This window comes from Diospyros lotus, chromosome 3 (genome assembly GCF_014633365.1).
Source record: "Diospyros lotus cultivar Yz01 chromosome 3, ASM1463336v1, whole genome shotgun sequence".
NCBI classification, from domain to species: Eukaryota; Viridiplantae; Streptophyta; class Magnoliopsida; order Ericales; family Ebenaceae; genus Diospyros; species Diospyros lotus.
Genome location: NC_068340.1, coordinates 26,119,944 through 26,139,586, shown reverse-complemented (window position 1 = coordinate 26,139,586; position 19,643 = coordinate 26,119,944). Strand labels below are relative to the sequence as shown.

The 19,643-nt window shown below is 34.2% G+C and overlaps 2 protein-coding genes across 4 annotated transcripts; one reads left to right on the top strand and one right to left on the bottom strand.

The window, feature by feature from the left end:
- Positions 1-103: 103 nt before the first annotated feature.
- On the bottom strand, positions 104-6,737 carry LOC127797144 (T-complex protein 1 subunit eta). Of its 2 annotated transcripts, none has more exons than XM_052329737.1 (14): positions 6,535-6,737; positions 6,028-6,285; positions 4,636-4,761; positions 4,343-4,546; positions 3,625-3,794; positions 3,408-3,543; positions 2,848-2,964; positions 2,575-2,694; positions 2,380-2,478; positions 2,198-2,287; positions 1,537-1,624; positions 869-957; positions 713-787; positions 104-525 (listed from the first exon to the last, which is right to left on the bottom strand). In XM_052329737.1, exons 1-14 carry the CDS (start codon positions 6,547-6,549, stop codon positions 427-429), a joined length of 1,686 nt encoding a protein of 561 aa, XP_052185697.1. In that variant the 5' UTR covers positions 6,550-6,737; the 3' UTR covers positions 104-426. The 2 variants fall into 2 exon arrangements, with proteins under 2 accessions (XP_052185697.1, XP_052185696.1); XM_052329736.1 differs by having other exon boundaries at positions 6,028-6,288; positions 6,535-6,736.
- A 1,180-nt stretch (positions 6,738-7,917) lies between these two features.
- Positions 7,918-14,148, top strand: LOC127797145 (mitochondrial outer membrane import complex protein METAXIN). Of its 2 annotated transcripts, none has more exons than XM_052329739.1 (6): positions 7,918-8,189; positions 10,751-11,085; positions 11,282-11,358; positions 11,481-11,541; positions 12,198-12,342; positions 13,745-14,148. In XM_052329739.1, the coding sequence occupies exons 1-6, from the start codon at positions 8,027-8,029 to the stop codon at positions 13,798-13,800; spliced, it is 837 nt and encodes a 278-aa protein (XP_052185699.1). In that variant the 5' UTR covers positions 7,918-8,026; the 3' UTR covers positions 13,801-14,148. The 2 variants fall into 2 exon arrangements, with proteins under 2 accessions (XP_052185699.1, XP_052185698.1); XM_052329738.1 differs by having other exon boundaries at positions 7,924-8,189; positions 13,613-14,148.
- Positions 14,149-19,643: the final 5,495 nt, after the last annotated feature.

The window sequence follows — 19,643 nt, the reverse complement described above, 5'->3', positions numbered from 1 at the left end:
ATAGATTCTCCAATAAGATGTGGCCACAATCCAAGAAATTCTAAGCTTCAATAAATGCGGGCGGGAGGGAAAGAGAGAGAGAGTTGCAAGAGACGGACTAAAGTTACTGCAAACTTCCTGTCAATGCCAAAAATCAGAATTCATACAAGAGCCAAAGATTACCAAACACTTCGAGACACAAAAATAACGTGGGCAGCGGCAGCCACATTCCCCAAACAAACCAGATATAACAGTAAAATTGTCACATCGGCCTGAGGTTCCATTAGTCAAACAATGATTGGCTATTGAAGGAGGAGATGAAATACAACTTAACCCTCACAACATGAGCTTAAGTTGGTTAACAAAGTAGGTTTTGAAGCCCAGTCTCACTGATACTTTTACTACCAGAACCAATGATTCTTCACCGTATTAAGATGGGGAAGGCCACTACCGCCTCCTCATTCCACGTCCACGGCCACGGAAAGCAGCTCCACCTCGACCCCTACCCATGGCACTTGCAGCAGCCTCTCCCTGTGCACTCTCAGACTGCATATCAACAAAACACAGAACCATAGAAACGGCTCAAGTTCAGTGCGCATTTGAAAATTCACAATCAAAGTACCTTCACAATTAAATCAACATATAACAATACCCAGCAACAGCCCGAGTAAAAAAGCTGAGAGAGCCGTGGCTTACAGCATGATATAAAACAAAATTGCCCAGTACATGTTACCTTTGGGTTTTTCACAGTCTCATCCACACTTAAGATGAGGCAAGCTGCCTCAGTAGCAGCATTTATGGCATTGATCTGCAAAAAAGTTCATCGTAGTTGTAAATATTCAAAACAAGATATTAGATTCCTTCAAGCAAGTAAATATGGAGAGATAACCTTGACAACTGCTGGCTCCCAAACAAAGTTAGCAAACGAATCAGCAATTCCACCAGTGTTAATATCTACCCCATACAGTGCACCCTCACCTGTTCATTATATTTTCAGCATCAGCTACAATATACTTCTACTACATGGACAAAGATAAACTACTTGATTTTTTGTAGCACCTACAAAATTTTCTGTTCACTAAAGGAACAAATTCTGAATCCAACCACTTATTTTACTACTTTTCATGCAATTTCCAACATTACTATTAATATTATAAATAATTTCTGCATTTATTTCAAAAGTTTCAAATTGCTCAACCAATTATGGATAGAGACTTGACATTTTTATGCTTTTGATAGATCACTCATCCTACCACACAAAGACAAATTTTTAAATTGCTAGCAATGTTTTCCCCAGTAGCAAGTTAATTCGATACCAAATTACCCTCAACCAAGAATCATGTAATTCAATACTAAATTACATGATTCAAGAAACCTACTAGACATAACCTACAAGTGATTCTATCCAAGTAAAACGTACCACTCCAAGACATTGATGAAAATAATAGAAACAGAATTTTTCAATATGCTGCAGTGACTGGATAAATAGCAACAATGCAGCAAGTGCACAAGTATGTGTTTGTCTGTATATATTTAGAGATAGAGCAAGAGATAGACCAGATTGTAGTGCATGCTTTTGTCTCAACTTGTTCAGTACATCGGTCGCATCAAAGCCAGCATTATCGCAAAGCTGTCGAGGGATAATCTGCAACACAAACAGTTGATGCATGATGAGATATCAACGAATGAAGCTTTTAAATATTCCTCAAACTTCGCTTCAGGGTATGGAAAACATTAAACTACTATACTAGAAACTCATTCTTCATTAGATAGGATAAAACCAAGTTGACAAATATTCCTAAAACTTCCTGAGCCAAAAACAATATTCCTAAAACTTCTTTTGGGGAAAAGTCCAAACTAAATGACTTACTAGAAACATAGTGTAGAAAATGAAAAGTGTGCATCATCCCAGATAATCAATAAGCAAATAAAATTTTGAATACATACCATGAGAAACAGTGAAAAATCCACCAGATATTCAAAAAGGTAAACACATTTCCAGGTACCAGAAGTTAGAAATGTAAGTTCTAAAGGAATGCAGGTGAAACACCTAAATGTTGATTCAAATCAATCCAGTAAAAGCTTGCTCCAGTAATTGAGTTAATGCTTCCTTAGTGGCATTAGCTAGGCTCACGTAGGGAGAAAAAGCTGAAACTACAGTAACTAAGTTTCAGCAAACCATCTCAATCAAAATTAAACATGGATGCTTTGTGGCTACCTCTAGAGCTTTGGCATAGGAGTTAATAAAAAGCTGAGATTTGCCAGCAATTGTCCGTGCATGCTGCCTCAAGTATCTGCTTATCTCCATCTGAAGCCAAGAATACCAATTTCAATCATTACAATACTATATGTAAAAAAATTTACAAGACCGTTTATCTCTCAGGTAGCAATTACTCATACATCTATTGCACCACCACCAGCAACAACAGTAGAATTTTTTAGAGCTCTTCTAACAATCATGATTGCATCATGTAAACTCCTTTCAGCTTCTTCAATGAACTGCAATCATTCAGGACAAAACATAACGTCTAAGGTATTACAAAAATGCACATGCACACTTCATCTATGAAAAAGGACATGAAGATAACGAAAAACCTGATCAGCTCCACCACGTAGAATAATGGTAGCTGTCAGAGCAGATGGGCACCCACTAAATATATTAAAGCGTTCATTTCCAACTTGCCTTTCCTCAAACAGATCACAAGACCCAAGAACCTTTACACAAATTAAAGCTCAAAAAATTCAGTTGGACTAAAGAGAAAAGGACATGCTGTCACAAATATATGGAAAAATTCTTAGCAGATAAAGCATCTACAATAGTGTCTTCATTTTGAGACAAAGAAAAAAGGAAATAATAAAGTTATAAACCTCATCAATAATGTTATTAACAGACGTCTGCACAGTTCCACCTGTGGCAGCTGCAACTCGCTGAAGATCCTCTTCTGTCACACGACCAGCACAAAATATATCCCGATCTGCAAAATACTGATCAAAACAAAATCATTAAGGAACCCAGTAACAATACTCATCAACTTACTGAAATAACCAAATCTACTTTCTACATTCAGAAGTCAGAACTACATAATAATAAATTAATAATTCAGATTGACCAGCATGAAAATTGTTAATGCAAAAGAAAATATGCAAACTGACAGCACTATGAACTTTGAATTCTTTTTTACACTCCACTAAATGTGTTCACTTTATATATACTAGCAGTATCATGGTTAAAACTGTACTTCCAAAATATTGCCACACGTTTCCAACACAATAACTTTTAAGTCATGTTTAAGAGCAAAACACCTATTGTAGAATTCTAAACAACAAAATGGGGAAGGAATAAATAATACAAGTGATATAATACTGACAGAGTTCAAGAAAAATGAGAATCAAGTTCTAGAGGCATTTAGAAAAGTAAAGCCGCAAACCTGTGTGGCTAGATCACCAATAGCTAGCCGTGATAGAACAATTTTGGCCCCACTCTTCACACATTTATCCAATTTGTCATAAATGATATTCCATTCCGCATCAACAATTGACTGATACTGTGAAGGATCGGAAAGTCTAACAGAAAAAGAAACCCAATCAGGTCTGCTCAGTAATCCACGAGAAATCAATGCCAAAAGCCAATTAGAGTAATCCTACCTTATCTCAGCATTTTCTTTCTCTGATTTCAATTCCAATTCAACGTTTAATAAGAGAATCTTGGGGTTTATGAACTTCTTTGGTTGCTGTTCAAACCCAGCATATGAGAATGTCTTCTTGAAGGCAACACCATTTACAAGAAAGGAATCCCGCATGGTACCTCCTGGAACCTACAAATCACACCAATTACCCCATTGCATTAGTATCGGCACTTCCACTAGGCAACTTCAAGTCTTCAAGCTTTCAGCCCAGTGACACATGCTCAAGGATAACATAGAAATACTAACTTAAAGCACAACTTAGAAACTTTTGGCAACATGGTTAAACATTTAATACCATCCAATCAAAAAATATGACATATCAGTACAGTGACTATTAGATTTTCAATTAGCCAATTGGAAAAGATAATCAACTACGAATAATTTCGTCCTAGATCAGATTTATCAGGTTTCTTACCTTCTTAATCACCTGCTGCACAACCAATACTTGAAACAGATATAAGCATATATTTCAAAATTAGCTCAAAGAAAGGGAGAAAAAATAGCTACGATTTTCCCAAAGCAACACATAGCAATTGGGTACGTGCAAATTTTCATGTTAAGAGTAAAATATAGCACATATTTCAAAAAAAGTTCATGCCTGTACAACTAGATCAAAGTTGAAAATGACACGTAGATCACTAGATCCAAATATATAATGCCCAATATAAATATAATACCTTCTTAATACCAATCAAATTTAGCCTGTCACCATGGCCAATTGCAAGGACAGCATCCACAACCATTGATGCAAAAAACTCCTTTTCTCCACCAATGAGCTTTGAAGAAAGAGTTGTAGCAGCACATTTTGCCAGTAAAGTTTTCTTTTCTTCTAGACTTTTTCCTTCTATACCAACAGCCACTTCTTTTATCTTCTCGAGTGCCTATTGTACAAAACATAACATGAAATATGCATAAAAACAAGGCCCTGCAACATATTACAAAAAGGAAAAGAACATCAAGAAACCAATACCAAATAGGAAGCAGTGCGGTAACTCCGGATCAGATTTTGAGGGTGGACTCCATCCTCGATAAATGGCTTTGCCTCCTTCAGAAACTCAGCTGCAAGTAGAACTACAGTAGTGGTTCCATCACCAACCTGCAGCACATCCAAGGGATGTGCTAAACTATGTGAAGTGTATAACAAATATGTTGATATTGCAATTTTGTAATACAAAATCAACCATGATGTGTCATACTAACAGAACTGGAGACCTTGTACTCCCAAACAGGGCAAAGACAACAAATCATGCCCATGAAAAGGTTTTAGATCATCCAGGGGCAAATACTCAGCACAACAGGATATAGGACTACTTCAAGCTGACTTAATCCAGACAGTTAGTCATGCTTATAGAACCATTTAAACAAGTAAATCCAAATAAGACATCAAAATTAGATTTAAAAAATCTCTTCCACATTTAAATTATCTTTCCAGTCATTTCTTCTTGTACACTTAATTTCAAGCACTATAGATTGGTAGTAAATTGTAAAATTAAGGAATACCAACATAATTATATACAAGGCGTGACATAGTCAACTTGGCTGCAGCCCAAATTTGTGGGATACAAATTATGAACCCTTCATTTTCACATAGGAAGAGCTGTAAATCTCAATTTAGGAGTTACAGGAACAAGCCTCCATCACCATGTGCCACCTTTTTTTTCTCCGTTTCCTTGTCTTATAAGGGAGTGCAATCAACTCTTTCTCCTATGACAATACTTGTTTGATTCTTTTTCATTTGCAAATATTTTAATTTTTCAGAAGAAAGACATAATCCAGTGAACAACAATGATTGATGGAGTCCAATTGTAGCAATAAGATCAATTTCTAGTCTTAAAATTCAAAAAGAAAGCGGGAAAATTCTGGAACCATAAGATTTTCATGAGCTAATTTAGTAAATCATTTCAAAAAATACATGCCATTTGCAAAATATCTTTGAAAGCCAACTCTACATTTTAAAAGAATTTTTAATATGTGAAAGTAACAATAAAGGTAAAAGATCATGAAATCATGTTAAATCTTGCAATTAATTAAAATATAATAAAATAAAATGTTCAATAAAAACTGTCCCAAATTAGAGAGGAATTGATTCTCACTCTTATCATTTCATCTTCAGTAAAACGAGTTTCAAATCCTATGTACAAAACATGGAATCAGCAATAACATAAAGATGAAGGATAACGGATATTAACCTATTAATTGTCATACTTGGCGACATTTATATATCTTAAAGAGAAATAAACACCATCTTCTTTGGTATGACCGGAGGTCTCCTAAACCCAGTGTGGGCATGTATAACCTGTGGTTAATTACTTAAAGTAACAGCAACAGCAGCAGCAAATAGAAGCAGTGAAGAGAGCATTACCTCAGAGTCCTGTGACTTGGCAATGTCAACAAGGATCTTGGCAGCTGGGTGAACGATGTCTAGAAGTTTCATGATGGTGGCACCATCGTTCGAAATGGTGGTGTTGCCTTTCTCGTCGTGGATCAGCTTGTCCATTCCCCTTGGGCCAAGCGTTGTGCGAACCACATCAGCCACGGCCATGCACGCATTTATGTTGCTGACCAGTTGTGCCTTCCCTTGGGACGTGTCCGTCCCCTCCTTCAGCAATATAATCTGCGGCTGCTGTTGTTTCCATCGAAAAACAAACAAGATGAGCAAACTCCAGAAATCAAGTTAATTCTTTCACAAATTCCTCTCCTGCAGTGCTGATAAAAACAGGGGAAATTTAAGAAAATGATATTTGAAAACATAGTTTTGAACCATGAAATTTTCTTACAAACCAACCGCATCATTCATCTAGGAGCATCAAAGTACATAAAGAGCTCTGCTTAGAGACGTATGCAGTAATACGGATAACAAAGATAGTACCAGCATGGCTGCCATTGGGAAAGGCGAGAGTTAGAAATGGAATGTAGGGAAGATTCCGGCAGCAATGGAACGACGGCTGCGTAGATCGGCTGCAGCGGCGTAGGGGCTAGGGTTTTGGTCTCGCTCGCGATTTTGCCTTTGCTGCTTCCAGTTGTTGTGATGGTGTCTGGTGTTTACTTGCCCTATTCTCGGCTTTTCTGGCCGCTTCTAGCCCTTCGATGCTTCTATTATTATTATTATTATATTATTATTATTATTAGGGGCGCTGCCTGCTGCGTGCAAAATAAATAGCATTTCTGTGTTAAATTTTTAAACGGCATGTTTAGTCCCTTTCCTGTCTAATGTTTGTTAATTAACGTATAGATTAAATAAAATAAAATATAAAAATTATTTTTTAAAAAAATATTTTATTTATTAAATTTATTTAACAATTCTTAAAAAATAAGTGATGTCACTTCTTGTATAAAATTTTTTAAATAAATTTATTTTAAAACTTATGTATAAGAAAAAATAATATATACATTTTTCAATACATTTCAACAAATTTAATAAACAGTTTGATTAAAATTTTATAATACTTCTCAATTTTATCTAAATCATTTCATATTTTGATTTAAAAAGTATTTTAATTTTATTCTGATACAATTTTATTTTACTTATTTTAACAAATGATACTTTACTAAAATGATCTATAGTCAAATTTTATCTATTAAAGTTTTGATTATCTAATTTATATATTTTTAAATATTAAAATAAATTTTATTATTTTTAATTTTAAAAAAATAATAATCACGACACTCTTGAGATGATCATAGGGTCTCAGCGCTTAGTCTCTTGAATTTATTAAAAGAGATAAATTATAAAATGTATCTTAAAGAGGTTAGGATTCAAACATGTAACCCACTAAAAATATATTAACATATCACAATCCACCTTTTACCATTCGAACTAATTATATTTCAGGAGACAATCATGACACTCTTTCTATTGTTAATGATATTAAATAAATTAATCACACATTTCTTAAACTTTGAGTATTGCCTCACACTCTCTAATTTTTTATTTTTTTTTGCCCAATTAATGGCCTACATTGATTTAACAAAAAAATAATAATTCGAACATTTTCAAAAAGCTAGTTAACAACTTAACGTAATGGAATTTAATAATTATGGTGTTAGTTGTGAGAGGGAGAAAGATAGAAAGAGAAAGACGGGTTCAGTATTGCTATTGCTAATAGCCTAATAGGAAATTAGAAAGAAGATCAGAGAGTTCAAAAATAAGAAATACAAAAGCTATTTTTGTAACTTTAACACCGTTAACACCGTAACTTTCATTACTATTTTTGTAACTTTAACACCGTCAACTCGCCGTGACAACTTCTCAGCGATAACGTCAAAACCCTAGGGTTTGCAAGGCATTTTAATTCTTCAGTTGAATCGTCGTCGCCGCTGGTTCTCAGAAGACCTCGTTCCCTGGTCGTTAATTCACTCATATGGATGAAGAAGTGAAGCAGAAAGAAGAAGTGACTCTAGTGGCTAGGAAAGCAAGTTTTGGTCTCCCCACAGCTTGCCCTTCATGCTTGCCCGTTTACATTTACCTAAAGTTTGGTCAAATCCCCTTCAATTTGGTCTTCAATCTAATTCACCCTGATTCAGGTCACTTACATCCCAATGTTTAAGCTTTTGTTCTCGTTTGTACAATTCGTGTAAGCTGAAATGATCGGAAATTCTATGAAAAGCAGGTTTGAAATGGACGTGTGCGCGTGGTCTGTGTTTCCATCGTGTTCTAATTAATTTTGGCAAATTATTTGCTAATATCTGTCATATTATTTCTAGTTTACGCTAATACTCTGTATTTTTGTATTTTTGTAACTGGGTTCAGTTCGATAGCAAATTGTTGCATGCTTTGGCAGCATATTATTGGCTCGGACTTGAATACAGTTTACCAAGAGACAGCTAGTGTTCACCTATTTCATTTACGCGTTTAGCATTCCAACATCGGTTTGCAAAGAAGCTGGGAAGGATGCAGAGAGATGTATTGTAGAGTGATACGGAATACGGGGATGAACTTAAGTATCATTTAATACAGCGATACAATTTTTACGGCATTAAGGTGATATGGGTTGGGAGTTGGAAATTGGAGGCATGCAAGTAGTCAAAATATGATTGTTATTTGAATTGTTGTGGATCCTTGGAGGTACGTTCTCTTACGGTGCCAAGTTATATTAAATTTGATACCAACAAATTGGTGGAACTTTACGAAGTCCTTTTGGTATGAGGTAGAGGATGGAAGGAAGGTTAGTTTCTGGAATCATCTATAGGACGCTGGTATGAGGTTGAAGAGGCTACTGGTGCCCTGGAATTGGAAGGCTAAGGCTGGTGAGATCTCAAGGTTGAAGGTTACCTAGTGGTTTGGGGCATTACCTTCAGGATGCAAGCGAGCAATTGGGAGTGTAAGAGGAGTTCTTCAAGTTGACTGGAGTTTTATATTACTCAAGCTCTGATTAGGTGCAGAAAATCTGGGATTTGTTTTAGGAGATTAAACTTATTGTGATGCATTAGCATGGTAGGAATTCATTCAACATGAAATAAGTTTGGGTGCCAAATCCCCTATCCAAATCGTCTTCTCTAGGATAGTGATGCATGGAAAGGTGTTGACCATTGAGAAATTGTTTAGGAGAAGATAACTTCAACTGGGGTCTTGTGTAGAATGTAGATTAGGTAGAGCGTTTGTTCCTCATCTATTCTGGTGAATTATGCTGTTGGTGGTTAGAGACAAAAATGAAAACAAAATAAAATTTTGAAAACACATCTTTCTTGTTTTCAAAAATTTCTGAAAATGAAAACAAATAACCAAATGTCATTTTCTGTTCTCATTCAAATTAAGAAAAATAAAAGCCCTGGCAAACAGACCCTAAGAAAGTGGACATTTTGGATGTTGTGTGCTCCTCACCCAAGTTAAGGGTCTGCAATGGCCTTTGTATGCAGAGGTCAATTTGCAGAATTGTGGAGCCACTGGTGTCTAGAGACTTCGTGGAGACTTATTTATTTTTGCATTTCAATTCTGTGTACTTCTCCTGAAGTTTGTTTAAAAAAAAAAGAAAACCTTTTCCCTTTTTTCCTATCTTGGTTCTTGGTTGTTTAGCTTCATTTTTCCATAGCAGCAGAGAATTTATGAATTCAATTCATTCACAAAGACCTACTAACTTAAAATCTTAGTGACTTTCCACTGCCACTTTCTCTCATTGCTGACTGCCCAGCTTTCTCCCTTCTCAATTTTCTCATTTCCAAACTTCCATAGTCCCAAACTTTGCTTTTCACCTATTGTGATCCCTAGAAGCAGTAGTTTTCACTAGCACACTTCTGACCACTCACATTATGCTCAATCTGGGAAGAACAACACATGCTGAGCACATCTCCTAGAACTTAGTTTATATCACATCTTCCCAGGCTTCCTCTTAAGTGCCTTACAAAAGATAAGGCCCTAGGTAGAAATGATCGACAAGCTAGAATTGATGTAGTTGACCCCATATACTAGGATTAAGGCTTGATATGTTGTTGTTCCCAGGCTTCCACTAGCCTCACTTATGCAAGGACCCTCAAGCAATAGGTATATCTTTCTATGTGCCTAGATTCACATACATCTGATAAATATATTTTAGAAATAGAATTTACTATAAAATTGAATATGAAAGTCTCATTATGGATGAAAAGCTTTACATTAGCTGTAAATATTTTTTTATACTGATAAACATCATGACCATCATCGCAAGGATTAATCCCCCTCTAGGCACCAGCTACAATCAGTTTGTCCTAAATAAAGAAAAATATTAAGAAATATGGAATTTATCTGTCTCCTAGAGTCATTTAGCATGAAAACCAGATGAATCTGACATAAACAATATATACCACCAATACCTGTAACCAAATCAATGTACTTGTAGGCCATAGGGAATGATGCTTGTTTGTGCATAACTATGTTGTTTGGTGTCATCAATATTGTGAGTGAGTTGTTCTTGAACAAGTATCATTGTAAGTGGGTGGTCAGAATTGTTTTAATTGTTAATGAGTTTGAAGACAGTAAAGATGTTTATTTATTTCCATTGCTTTTTGTAGATCTCATCTCATAATTTTTTTGCTGACTTCTAATAAGTAAAGAGTTAGAAACACTATTGCTGCAGTTATCATAATGTGATATTTGACTTCTATTTTTCTAGATGAAATCCCTTATGTTGAGTCTGGTACTTATGTTGCCTATAACAATGAGAAGGGTGGGGTTATTGAGAGCTTAAAAGAAGACGAAATTATTGATTTGGACTGTGAAGTTCATTCTATCCCTGAATGGGTATCCACCAAGGCAATGGTTGATTCATGGCTTGCAGATGCCCTAATGTATGAACTCTGGGTGGGGTCTGATGGAAGTTCTGCACACAAGATATATTATTCTGATCTGCCCTGGCCAATTGGAAAGATTCTGCATTTCAAGCAAATTCACGTTGTAAAGCAACTACTTGGAATAAAGAAGGACAATGCAGAGCAAAGAGAAGATGAGGTATCCCCTCTCTCTCTCTCTCTCTCACACACGCACACGTGCACACACACACTCTTCCTTCCAGTTAAAACAGCAGAGGGTTGTGGGCTGGTCTTCTCTTTGTTTCTTCTCTATTTTCTTTATATTTACTTATGAAACTGTGCATAGATAGACACATTTCTTAGCCTATGCTTGTTGATAATTTTTGGTTGGACAGATCTACAGGAAAGCAACAGCTGCTTATGGAGCCCTGTCAATTAGGTTGGGGGATCAGACTTTTTTCTTTGAGAACAGGTGATTGCAAAATATGTATGCTTGCAATACTTCCTTGAAGCAACTTTAGATGACATGTTTTAGAGAGATCAAAATGAAACTGGTGCACCAACATTTACCCACCTCATTGATTGGTAATGCAGGCCAACAAGTTTGGATGCAGTTTTCCTTGGGCATGCACTTTTTGCACTTCAAGCATTGCCTGTGAGTACCTCTATTGCTGTGCCATAGTTGTGATTTGTGATAAAGGTGAATCTGTTCCTCTAGTACATACTCATGTTAAATAAATGAGCGATAGTGATTGACAACTACCTCTCTGTTGATTCTGGTTAACCATTTTTGGTCGCCAAAAATGTTGCTTATTTAGAAAGTGGAATGGTAATTCTGTCTGAAGATATTTATGTTTGGTAAGAGGTAAAGGGGAGTGCAGAAGAATAAAACTTTTATCTGAGCATTATTTTTCCCCAACATTAATCTTAATTGAATGGAGAAGATATGTGTATTAATTATTTGGTAAGAGTTAACAGCTGTTAGGAAAAAAAATGTCGATCTTGGAGTATGCCTGCTTTGTGTTTTATCTAATGCTTCGTTGCTGTCTGTTGCTGTTAAGCTGAATTGACTAAATATAACTGTGATTGCATGCATGTTTGAAGACTTAACTCTGTAGTAATCATTTCCTTATGTGTCTTTTATTCCAACTCTGCAGAAATCATTTTCTTACATTTTAAAAATGATGTTCATTCAAGCATTCTAATTTTCACCAAACTTTTAATGCCTTCAAAGTTCTTTTACCTGGATAAAAGTTTTGAAGCATGTTTCTGTTCAAGCTCAAACTTATTTTACTTACTGTCCAATAACAGGAAACATCAGTACTACGGAGCAAGCTCTTGGAGCATTCTAATCTTGTACAATATGCTGATAAACTTAAGATGGAGTTCATAGAAGCAAGTCCATCCTCTTCAATTCCACCTTCCCATGCAGGCCCATCTTTTCCAAGGCAAAAAGGTACTTGAAGTTGGTATTTTAAAGGGATTTTACGATTGCATAAAAGGTGTTTAAAAGGAATTTCTTAAAATTTTATTGTTTTGTAGTAGATTATTTAAGTTTAAAAGGAGAAATTTTGGTATTCCATGATTGTTAGTGTGTGTTTATGTGGGTAACTGGTGCTTTTGCCTTTTTATTATGCTTCTTCCCTTACTTTTTCCTATTCTTTTCTTCAACCTGCTCCGCTGGCCTCCTGGGGGGGCGGTGGGGGGTGGCGTCACGGGAAGTTAGTGTTGGCTGTCTGCTATAGACATCCATGGTTAGTTTAATGTACCCGAGTGCAATTTTCCAATCCATAAAGCAGTTACCTCTCTGACAGGCAGATTTTGTTTGAATCTGGAGTGTGGAGCCGGTGGTCAATTCTTTCGTGCTTGATTGCAGAACTGTTGCAAGGTGTTCAGTTGTGGAAAACAGCCCTGTTTTTTGGGAAAATAAATTTCTTAGAACACAGAAAATTGGAAAATGTGTTCAAACGATAAAATTTTCTATTTAGAAAGCCGAAAACTCAAATTTCTAATTTTCTTAATTTACACTATTAACTTATAACCACTAAAAAGATGTTTACTGTAATTTTCTTCACTAAATTTAACCATGTTTTCCATTTCTTTTATCACCAAACCCACCTTGGAAAACAAAGTTCTCGTTCTTTTATTACTGAATAAGCCCCTCACTCAAAAAGCCATTTCCTTCAAACTAATTTCTCTCTCCCTGCTACCATTCCCTCTCCTGGTTAGGCCCTCATCTCCTACGCCCAGCTCCCTTCCCTTTCATCTCACTCTATCACCTCCCTGCTCCTCATCGTCATTTCAGCAATGGAGATCTGCTTTTTGTCTCCTTTTACTGTGTTGTAGATCTAATTCAAAACATATCTCAGTTCACAATGCTTCAGATCTCCTCATCATGTATGATCTGCTTTTGTCACACAGGAGCCTCTAATGGTTTTCTTCTCACATAACCTAATGGTCATAATTGTGTCACACGCATCTTATCTCAATAGGAGCCTCTCCAAGTTTATTTCTATTAATTCCATTTATAATTTTATCTTGTCTTACACGAGTGTATGTGTGTATGTGATTTTGGACCATTGATTCTCTCCAATTTCTGGTCATAGAATCCTGGTTCCAAGCATATGCCTTCTTCTGATGCTTTTTTTTTTTTTTTTTTTTTTTTTTGGGGGGGGGGGGGTCCCTTTGTGCATAACTGGAGAGAGTAACTTAGCTTCATGGTGTAGGATCCAAAGCCAGGAGCAAACCTAAGAAGGAAAAGACAGAGGAAGAGAAAAAATTTAGAAAAAGGGCCAAGTATTTCTTGGCTACACAGCTTGTAGCAGTTCTAATTTTCCTGTCCCTCCTTGGTGGATCAGATGATTCTGAGATAGAGCTTGATGACGACGATGAGGGTTTGGATTTCCATGACTAAAGAAAAACACTTTCAGTCGCGGTTTAGGTCCGGGTCTTACATGCTACTGGATCTGATGACGCTTGAGTTCCGGTGACCAAACAAGAATTACCACCACACAGAATTCATTCACTTCACTTCACTTCAGTTTCATTTCTGTATTCCATTTTCTCATATCCTGCAGAAATTTTGGAACGTAGGTACAGTTGAATTGATGTGTTTTGCCATATGGATGATGCTACATTTTAGGAATAAAACTAGTTTTTTATTTTTTTATATATTGGAAGCAGATGCTTTTAGATAGTTCGGTTCTGTAATTTGTCCCTTGGAGGCTGTCAAGAATAATAAATTGTTGAAGTTTTTGAGTTTTGAGGCTTTTGTCTTCTATAGCCTTCTCAATTATGATTTGTTATTTACCATCCATGTGAATCTTATTTTGCCTATGTTAGTATAGTATTCTTCATACAAAAAAAAAACTATAAATTTGCACTTAAGACATTGAAATGGATGAGAAATTACATTATTTTTTATGTTGGTTATATAAAGCAAACCAAAATGTACAACTAGTTCCATTTTGAGAGATGGAAAAGAATTGGAAAACAAGGAGGATTTTGATTCAAACCTATTTGACTAAGAGTAAGGGGTTGTTTATTTATGGAGAATATTTTTGTTCTTCATCTTTAGTTTTTATCTTTATTTTCATGTTTGTTTTCATAAAAAAAATTAGAAAAAAATAAAATGCATGTTCATTTTTATTAAATATAAAACTAATTTTAAGATGATCGTCCTTGTACGACTCTTGTCGCTCGTACCCTCGACTTTGACAAATAAGTGAAGACTTTATTTTATTGTGCAGGGCAAATAATCGAACTCACGACCTATTGATGCGAATATTAACAAATTATGATTCAAGCACTTAATTTATGTCCTAGGAACAAATGTGAAATTAGTTTTAGACTTTGAAACATGAGAGAATGTTTAAAATTATGCAGAAGAAAGATGTAAAAATTGGCAAAAATTTAATTAGAACGACACAATGAGAGGAAAATGGTGACAAGGAAAAGTGCGTTGGTGTTGGTGGTACTTATCGTCGCAGTGGCAAGGACAACAGAAAAAAAAAAAAAAAAAGAGAGGAAAGTGTAGTGAATGGCTGAGTGAATGCAAATGAAACACTCAGAAAAAGATATACAAAAGAGAAAAAATTGTTTATGATAGGATTTCACGTGGGGCTCAAATTAAAAAAAAAAAAAACGTGTTAAAGATGTTTTATAAAGTTTAATATAGTTTTAAAAAACTAAATTTTGTTTTATATTCTCCAATTTAGGAAAAAAAAACATTTTGAACATAGTTTTCAACTTTTTTATCTTTGTAGAGATATTTTTTAAAAAACTACTCTTATTTTACACAAGTAAATAGCTCTTAAGCTTTGCAAAGCTATTTCCCATTGAATTTCTTGTGTTGTGTGTAGAAATTATTGGAACTTAAAACAATATTCATGGACCATAATTATATCCAAATATAATGTCTTAAACATGGTTTTTGATTACTTTCTTGGTTTAAAGAGAAGAAGAAGAATGAAGATAGCGAAAATGTACCTGAATTTATTATTGTGATTGTTCGAAAGAATTATGATTTTCTAATTAATACGTAATTCTTGATAATTCTTTTTCAATGTTGATGGAAATGCAGAGAGATATGAAAAATTCTCGTTCAATTAAGAATCATGACCCATTACGTATAATTGAATCAAACAGTTAACTTTTTTTAGTATTTTTAAATTAACCCCTCATCAATTTAAAAATATAAATTCTGTCTCTACACATTAATTCTATGACAATTTAATACCCAATAGTCCAAAATTAAATTGTATATATCACTTTAATCGATTAAACTTTAAGATAACATTGCACATTTAAAATATATTCGTATTCTTGTGCAATTAATATATTTGTTATTAATTTTTAGTAATATATAATATCACAAACCTTTTTAAAATAAGTTTCCAAATATAAATAGTATCTTGATGATTTGAAATATTGCACATGAGATCTATGGTATCACGAAACACTCATTTGATTTTTCTACCATTTTCATGCTTACAAATTTGTTGAGGTTAGTTTAGTTGTGGGAAATAATTTTTCATAATTTTTTAGTTTTCATTTTTATTAAAACTTGAAAAACGTGTTCTCATGTTAAAAAAGAAAAAGCTAATTTTTAATTTAAAAAATTAAAACATTTGTTAAAAAACCAAATGCGATATTCTTTAATTTTTTTAATGTGATTTGAGTTAAAAAATGATATGGAGATGATTTGTAAAATTTGTTGAAAAATCGCGTTTTGCAAATCTTCAATTCATTTAAGTAATTTTCAAGGTTTACCTTAAATTTGGAAAATTGCATTTCCAAATCTCTAATTTTCATTTGAAAATATTTTGTATTTGGACTATTTTTTGTTGAGCAATTTTTTAGAAAATTGAAACAATTTTTCACAACTAGATATATCTCCAAGTATCTATATTTGGAAATTAAAAAAATATCATGAGTTTGTGGAGATCGTACAAAAAAGAAAGAGAAGACAAATAGAAAGAAAGAGAAAAACAAATTAGACATTATAAAATCTATTTTCAATAACTAACTGTAATTATAAAAATTAAGTTTAATTTCTAACACCCCTTTTAAACTTGATTTATTTGAATCACTCTCAGTGGACTTCAAAATTTGAAAAACATATTATATTTGAGAGGCTTTGTGAACATATTAGTAATTTGATCAAGTGTTATTGTACAACTAAGTTTCACCTGCACTTAGTAATGTATTCACGAATAAAATGATATATTGTGAGGGGTAAATCACACCAAGGATCACTAAATTTTGGTCACTAAACTTTAATTATTTACAATGTAATCAAATAAGTTTAACAAATTTTACAATGTGGTCGTATATAAGATTTTCTAGCCACTCTATAGCCGAAGTGGCGCTCACATAGCGCTAATATGGCAAACAATAAAAATATGGTGCAATAACAACTAATTAGAACATGCCACGTGGCGCTGATGGGTTTGACACGTGGCACATTCTGATTGGTTGTCATTGCACAATAATTTTTATTATTTACAACATTAGCGCCACGTCACCTACTCCGCCTGTAGAGTAACCAGAAAATCTTATATGTGATCACATTATAAAATTTTTTAAATTTCTATGATCACATTGCAAAGAATTAAAGTTTAGTGATGAAAATAAAAAACACACTAAAATTTAGTGATCTATAGTGTGATTTACCCATATCTTGTGTCTATGTAATTACTGCAATCATAAAAAATTGGACTCTTTGCAAGGAGCGTGAACAAAATTGTTGTCAATGAAAATATTTGTAGCTTTTTCTTGTGGTAGATGAATTTCTTTCAACAATCTTTGAAGTCAAATAACATGACAGGCACTAGATGTTGCAACAACGTACTATGACTCACAACTTGAGAGTGTTACCCACAAAGAAAATAAAGCCATTAGTACTCTTCCTATCATCAGTATTTTCAGCAAAATTGCTATTACAATAACCAAATAGCTTAAATATCTTGGATGATGAATATAACAACCCAAAATTAAGTATACCTATGAGAGATAATGCATTTTTTTTTAATTGCCTTTATGTGAGTAAAACAGGGGTTTTCCATGTAACAGCTCACAACCCAATAACAAAGAAAGAGTATATCTAAAATTGTACAAGTTAAATACATTAGGCTTCCACAAGACTTCTAAAAAGTGTTGGATCAACTCTCTTACTTTCTTCAAATTTCAGTAGTTTTATTCCAAGATTCATAGGTGTGTTGATAGGTTTGCACCCAAACTATTATATTTCTTCACTACCTCGCTTGTATAGCTTTTTGGGAAACAAAAAATCCCTCTTTCAATTGATTCACCTCAAGGGCCAGATAGTAGGACACAAGCCCTATATCAATCATTTCAAATTCTCTTACCATAGCACTTCTGAATTCTTCAAATGTACTTGGATTGTTGCTTGTAAATGTGAGACCATCCACATACAGACAAACAAACCAAATATTATTTTTATAGACTTTAACATAGGGAACGTATATATGAGTACACCTAGTAAACCCATGATGTTGAAAATAATTTTCAGTTTTGCTATTTCATGCCCTTGGGGCTTGTTTCAAGCTATACAATGTTTTCTTTAGCTTTAAAACCTTATCTTATTTGCTTTTGATTTCATATACTGGGGTTGCTCGACATAAATCTCATCTTCAAGAAACCCATTGAGGAAGGCAGATTAGAAACCCATTGAGGAAGGCAAATTTGACATCCAACTGAGGAATTTTCCATCCTCTTTGAGCAACAATATAAATCAATAATATGATTGTTTCCATATGAGCAAATGGAGTAAATACTTTTTCATAATCAATTCCATGTTTTTGAATGTAGCATTTTGTGACAAGCCTTACCTTGCATTTTTTAACTTTCCTTTCCCATTAGCATTATTCTTTATCCTATAAATCCACTTGACTCCAACTAGTTTTTGATCTTTGGGTCAAGTGGACAATTCCCATGTCTCATTATTTTCTATGGCATTGATTTTTTTGTTCATAGCTTGTCTTTATTTTTCTTCTTTTGCAGCCTTTTAAGGGTCAACGATTCAATATCTGCAAAGAAACAGAAAAAACAAAAAAATTATTATTCTCTAAATAATAATCCTTATATTTTTTCTCACATTCTTTGTTCTTTAGTTGATCTTCTTAGTATTAGAGTCGCAAGCTTCTCTTGTTCTCTAATTCCTTCTTAAATAATAGGCATTACTAGTGGGTTGGTGCACTTAGGTAAAATCTCATAATTGTCCTATTCATCATGGAAGTAAGGAAAGATGCCACAAGAGTCTTCCTTTTCACTTTCCCAATTCCAAGTCACTTCTTCATCGAACTCTACATCTCTACTAATATATATTTTTCCATTATTTGGGTCGTACAACTTTTAACTTTTGGAGTTTGTTTCATAGCCAATAAAAACATACTATTGGCTCCTATTATCAAGCTTTGATGTCTCTTATTCGAGTACATGAGCATAAGCAAGACTTCCAAAAACATGCAAGTGAAAAACATTTGGCTTCTTACCCCTCAAAGCTTATTGGGGTGTCATATTTTTCAATCTTTTAGTGAAAAAACAACTATATACAACACATGAAACTGCTTTTACCCAAAATTCCTTAAGCATTCATTTCATTCTCAACATGTTCTAGAACATGTTAAGAATTGTCTTGTTTTTTCTTTCAACTACACCATTCTGTTATGATAACTTAGGTACTGTCAAAGATCATGTTTCTCACAAAAAATATTAAATTCAGTTAAAATAAATTCTCTCTCACTATCAATTATTAAAGCTTTAATCTCATATTCGGACACTTTCTCAACAAGAACTTTAAGATTTTTAAGCACCCCATAAGTTTTAGATTTTATTTTTAGAAAATACTCTCAAGACTTCTTACTAAAGTCATCACAAAAAGCAATAAATAACTGCTTTTACCAAGTGAAGGTGAATTGATGTGCCCACAAATATTAGCATGCACAAGTTAGAGTGGTTCGATTGATCTTGAAAACAATTTCTAGGGAAAACTCTTTTTAGCTTGTTTGCCAACAAGACATGCTTCACCTAGTTACTCTAGATGATTAGTGAAGGGTAGACCTATTAGTGTATTCTTGTCTCTCAATTCTTCAAGTCTTCCAAAATTTAGATGGCCAAATCTCATGCACCAAAGCCAATATGAAATTTTCACAAAAATATTGAAACATCTTAGTGAATCAATCTAGTGTGTCAATAGGAACATTATATTTCTTGTCATATTCACCTTAGCAAACA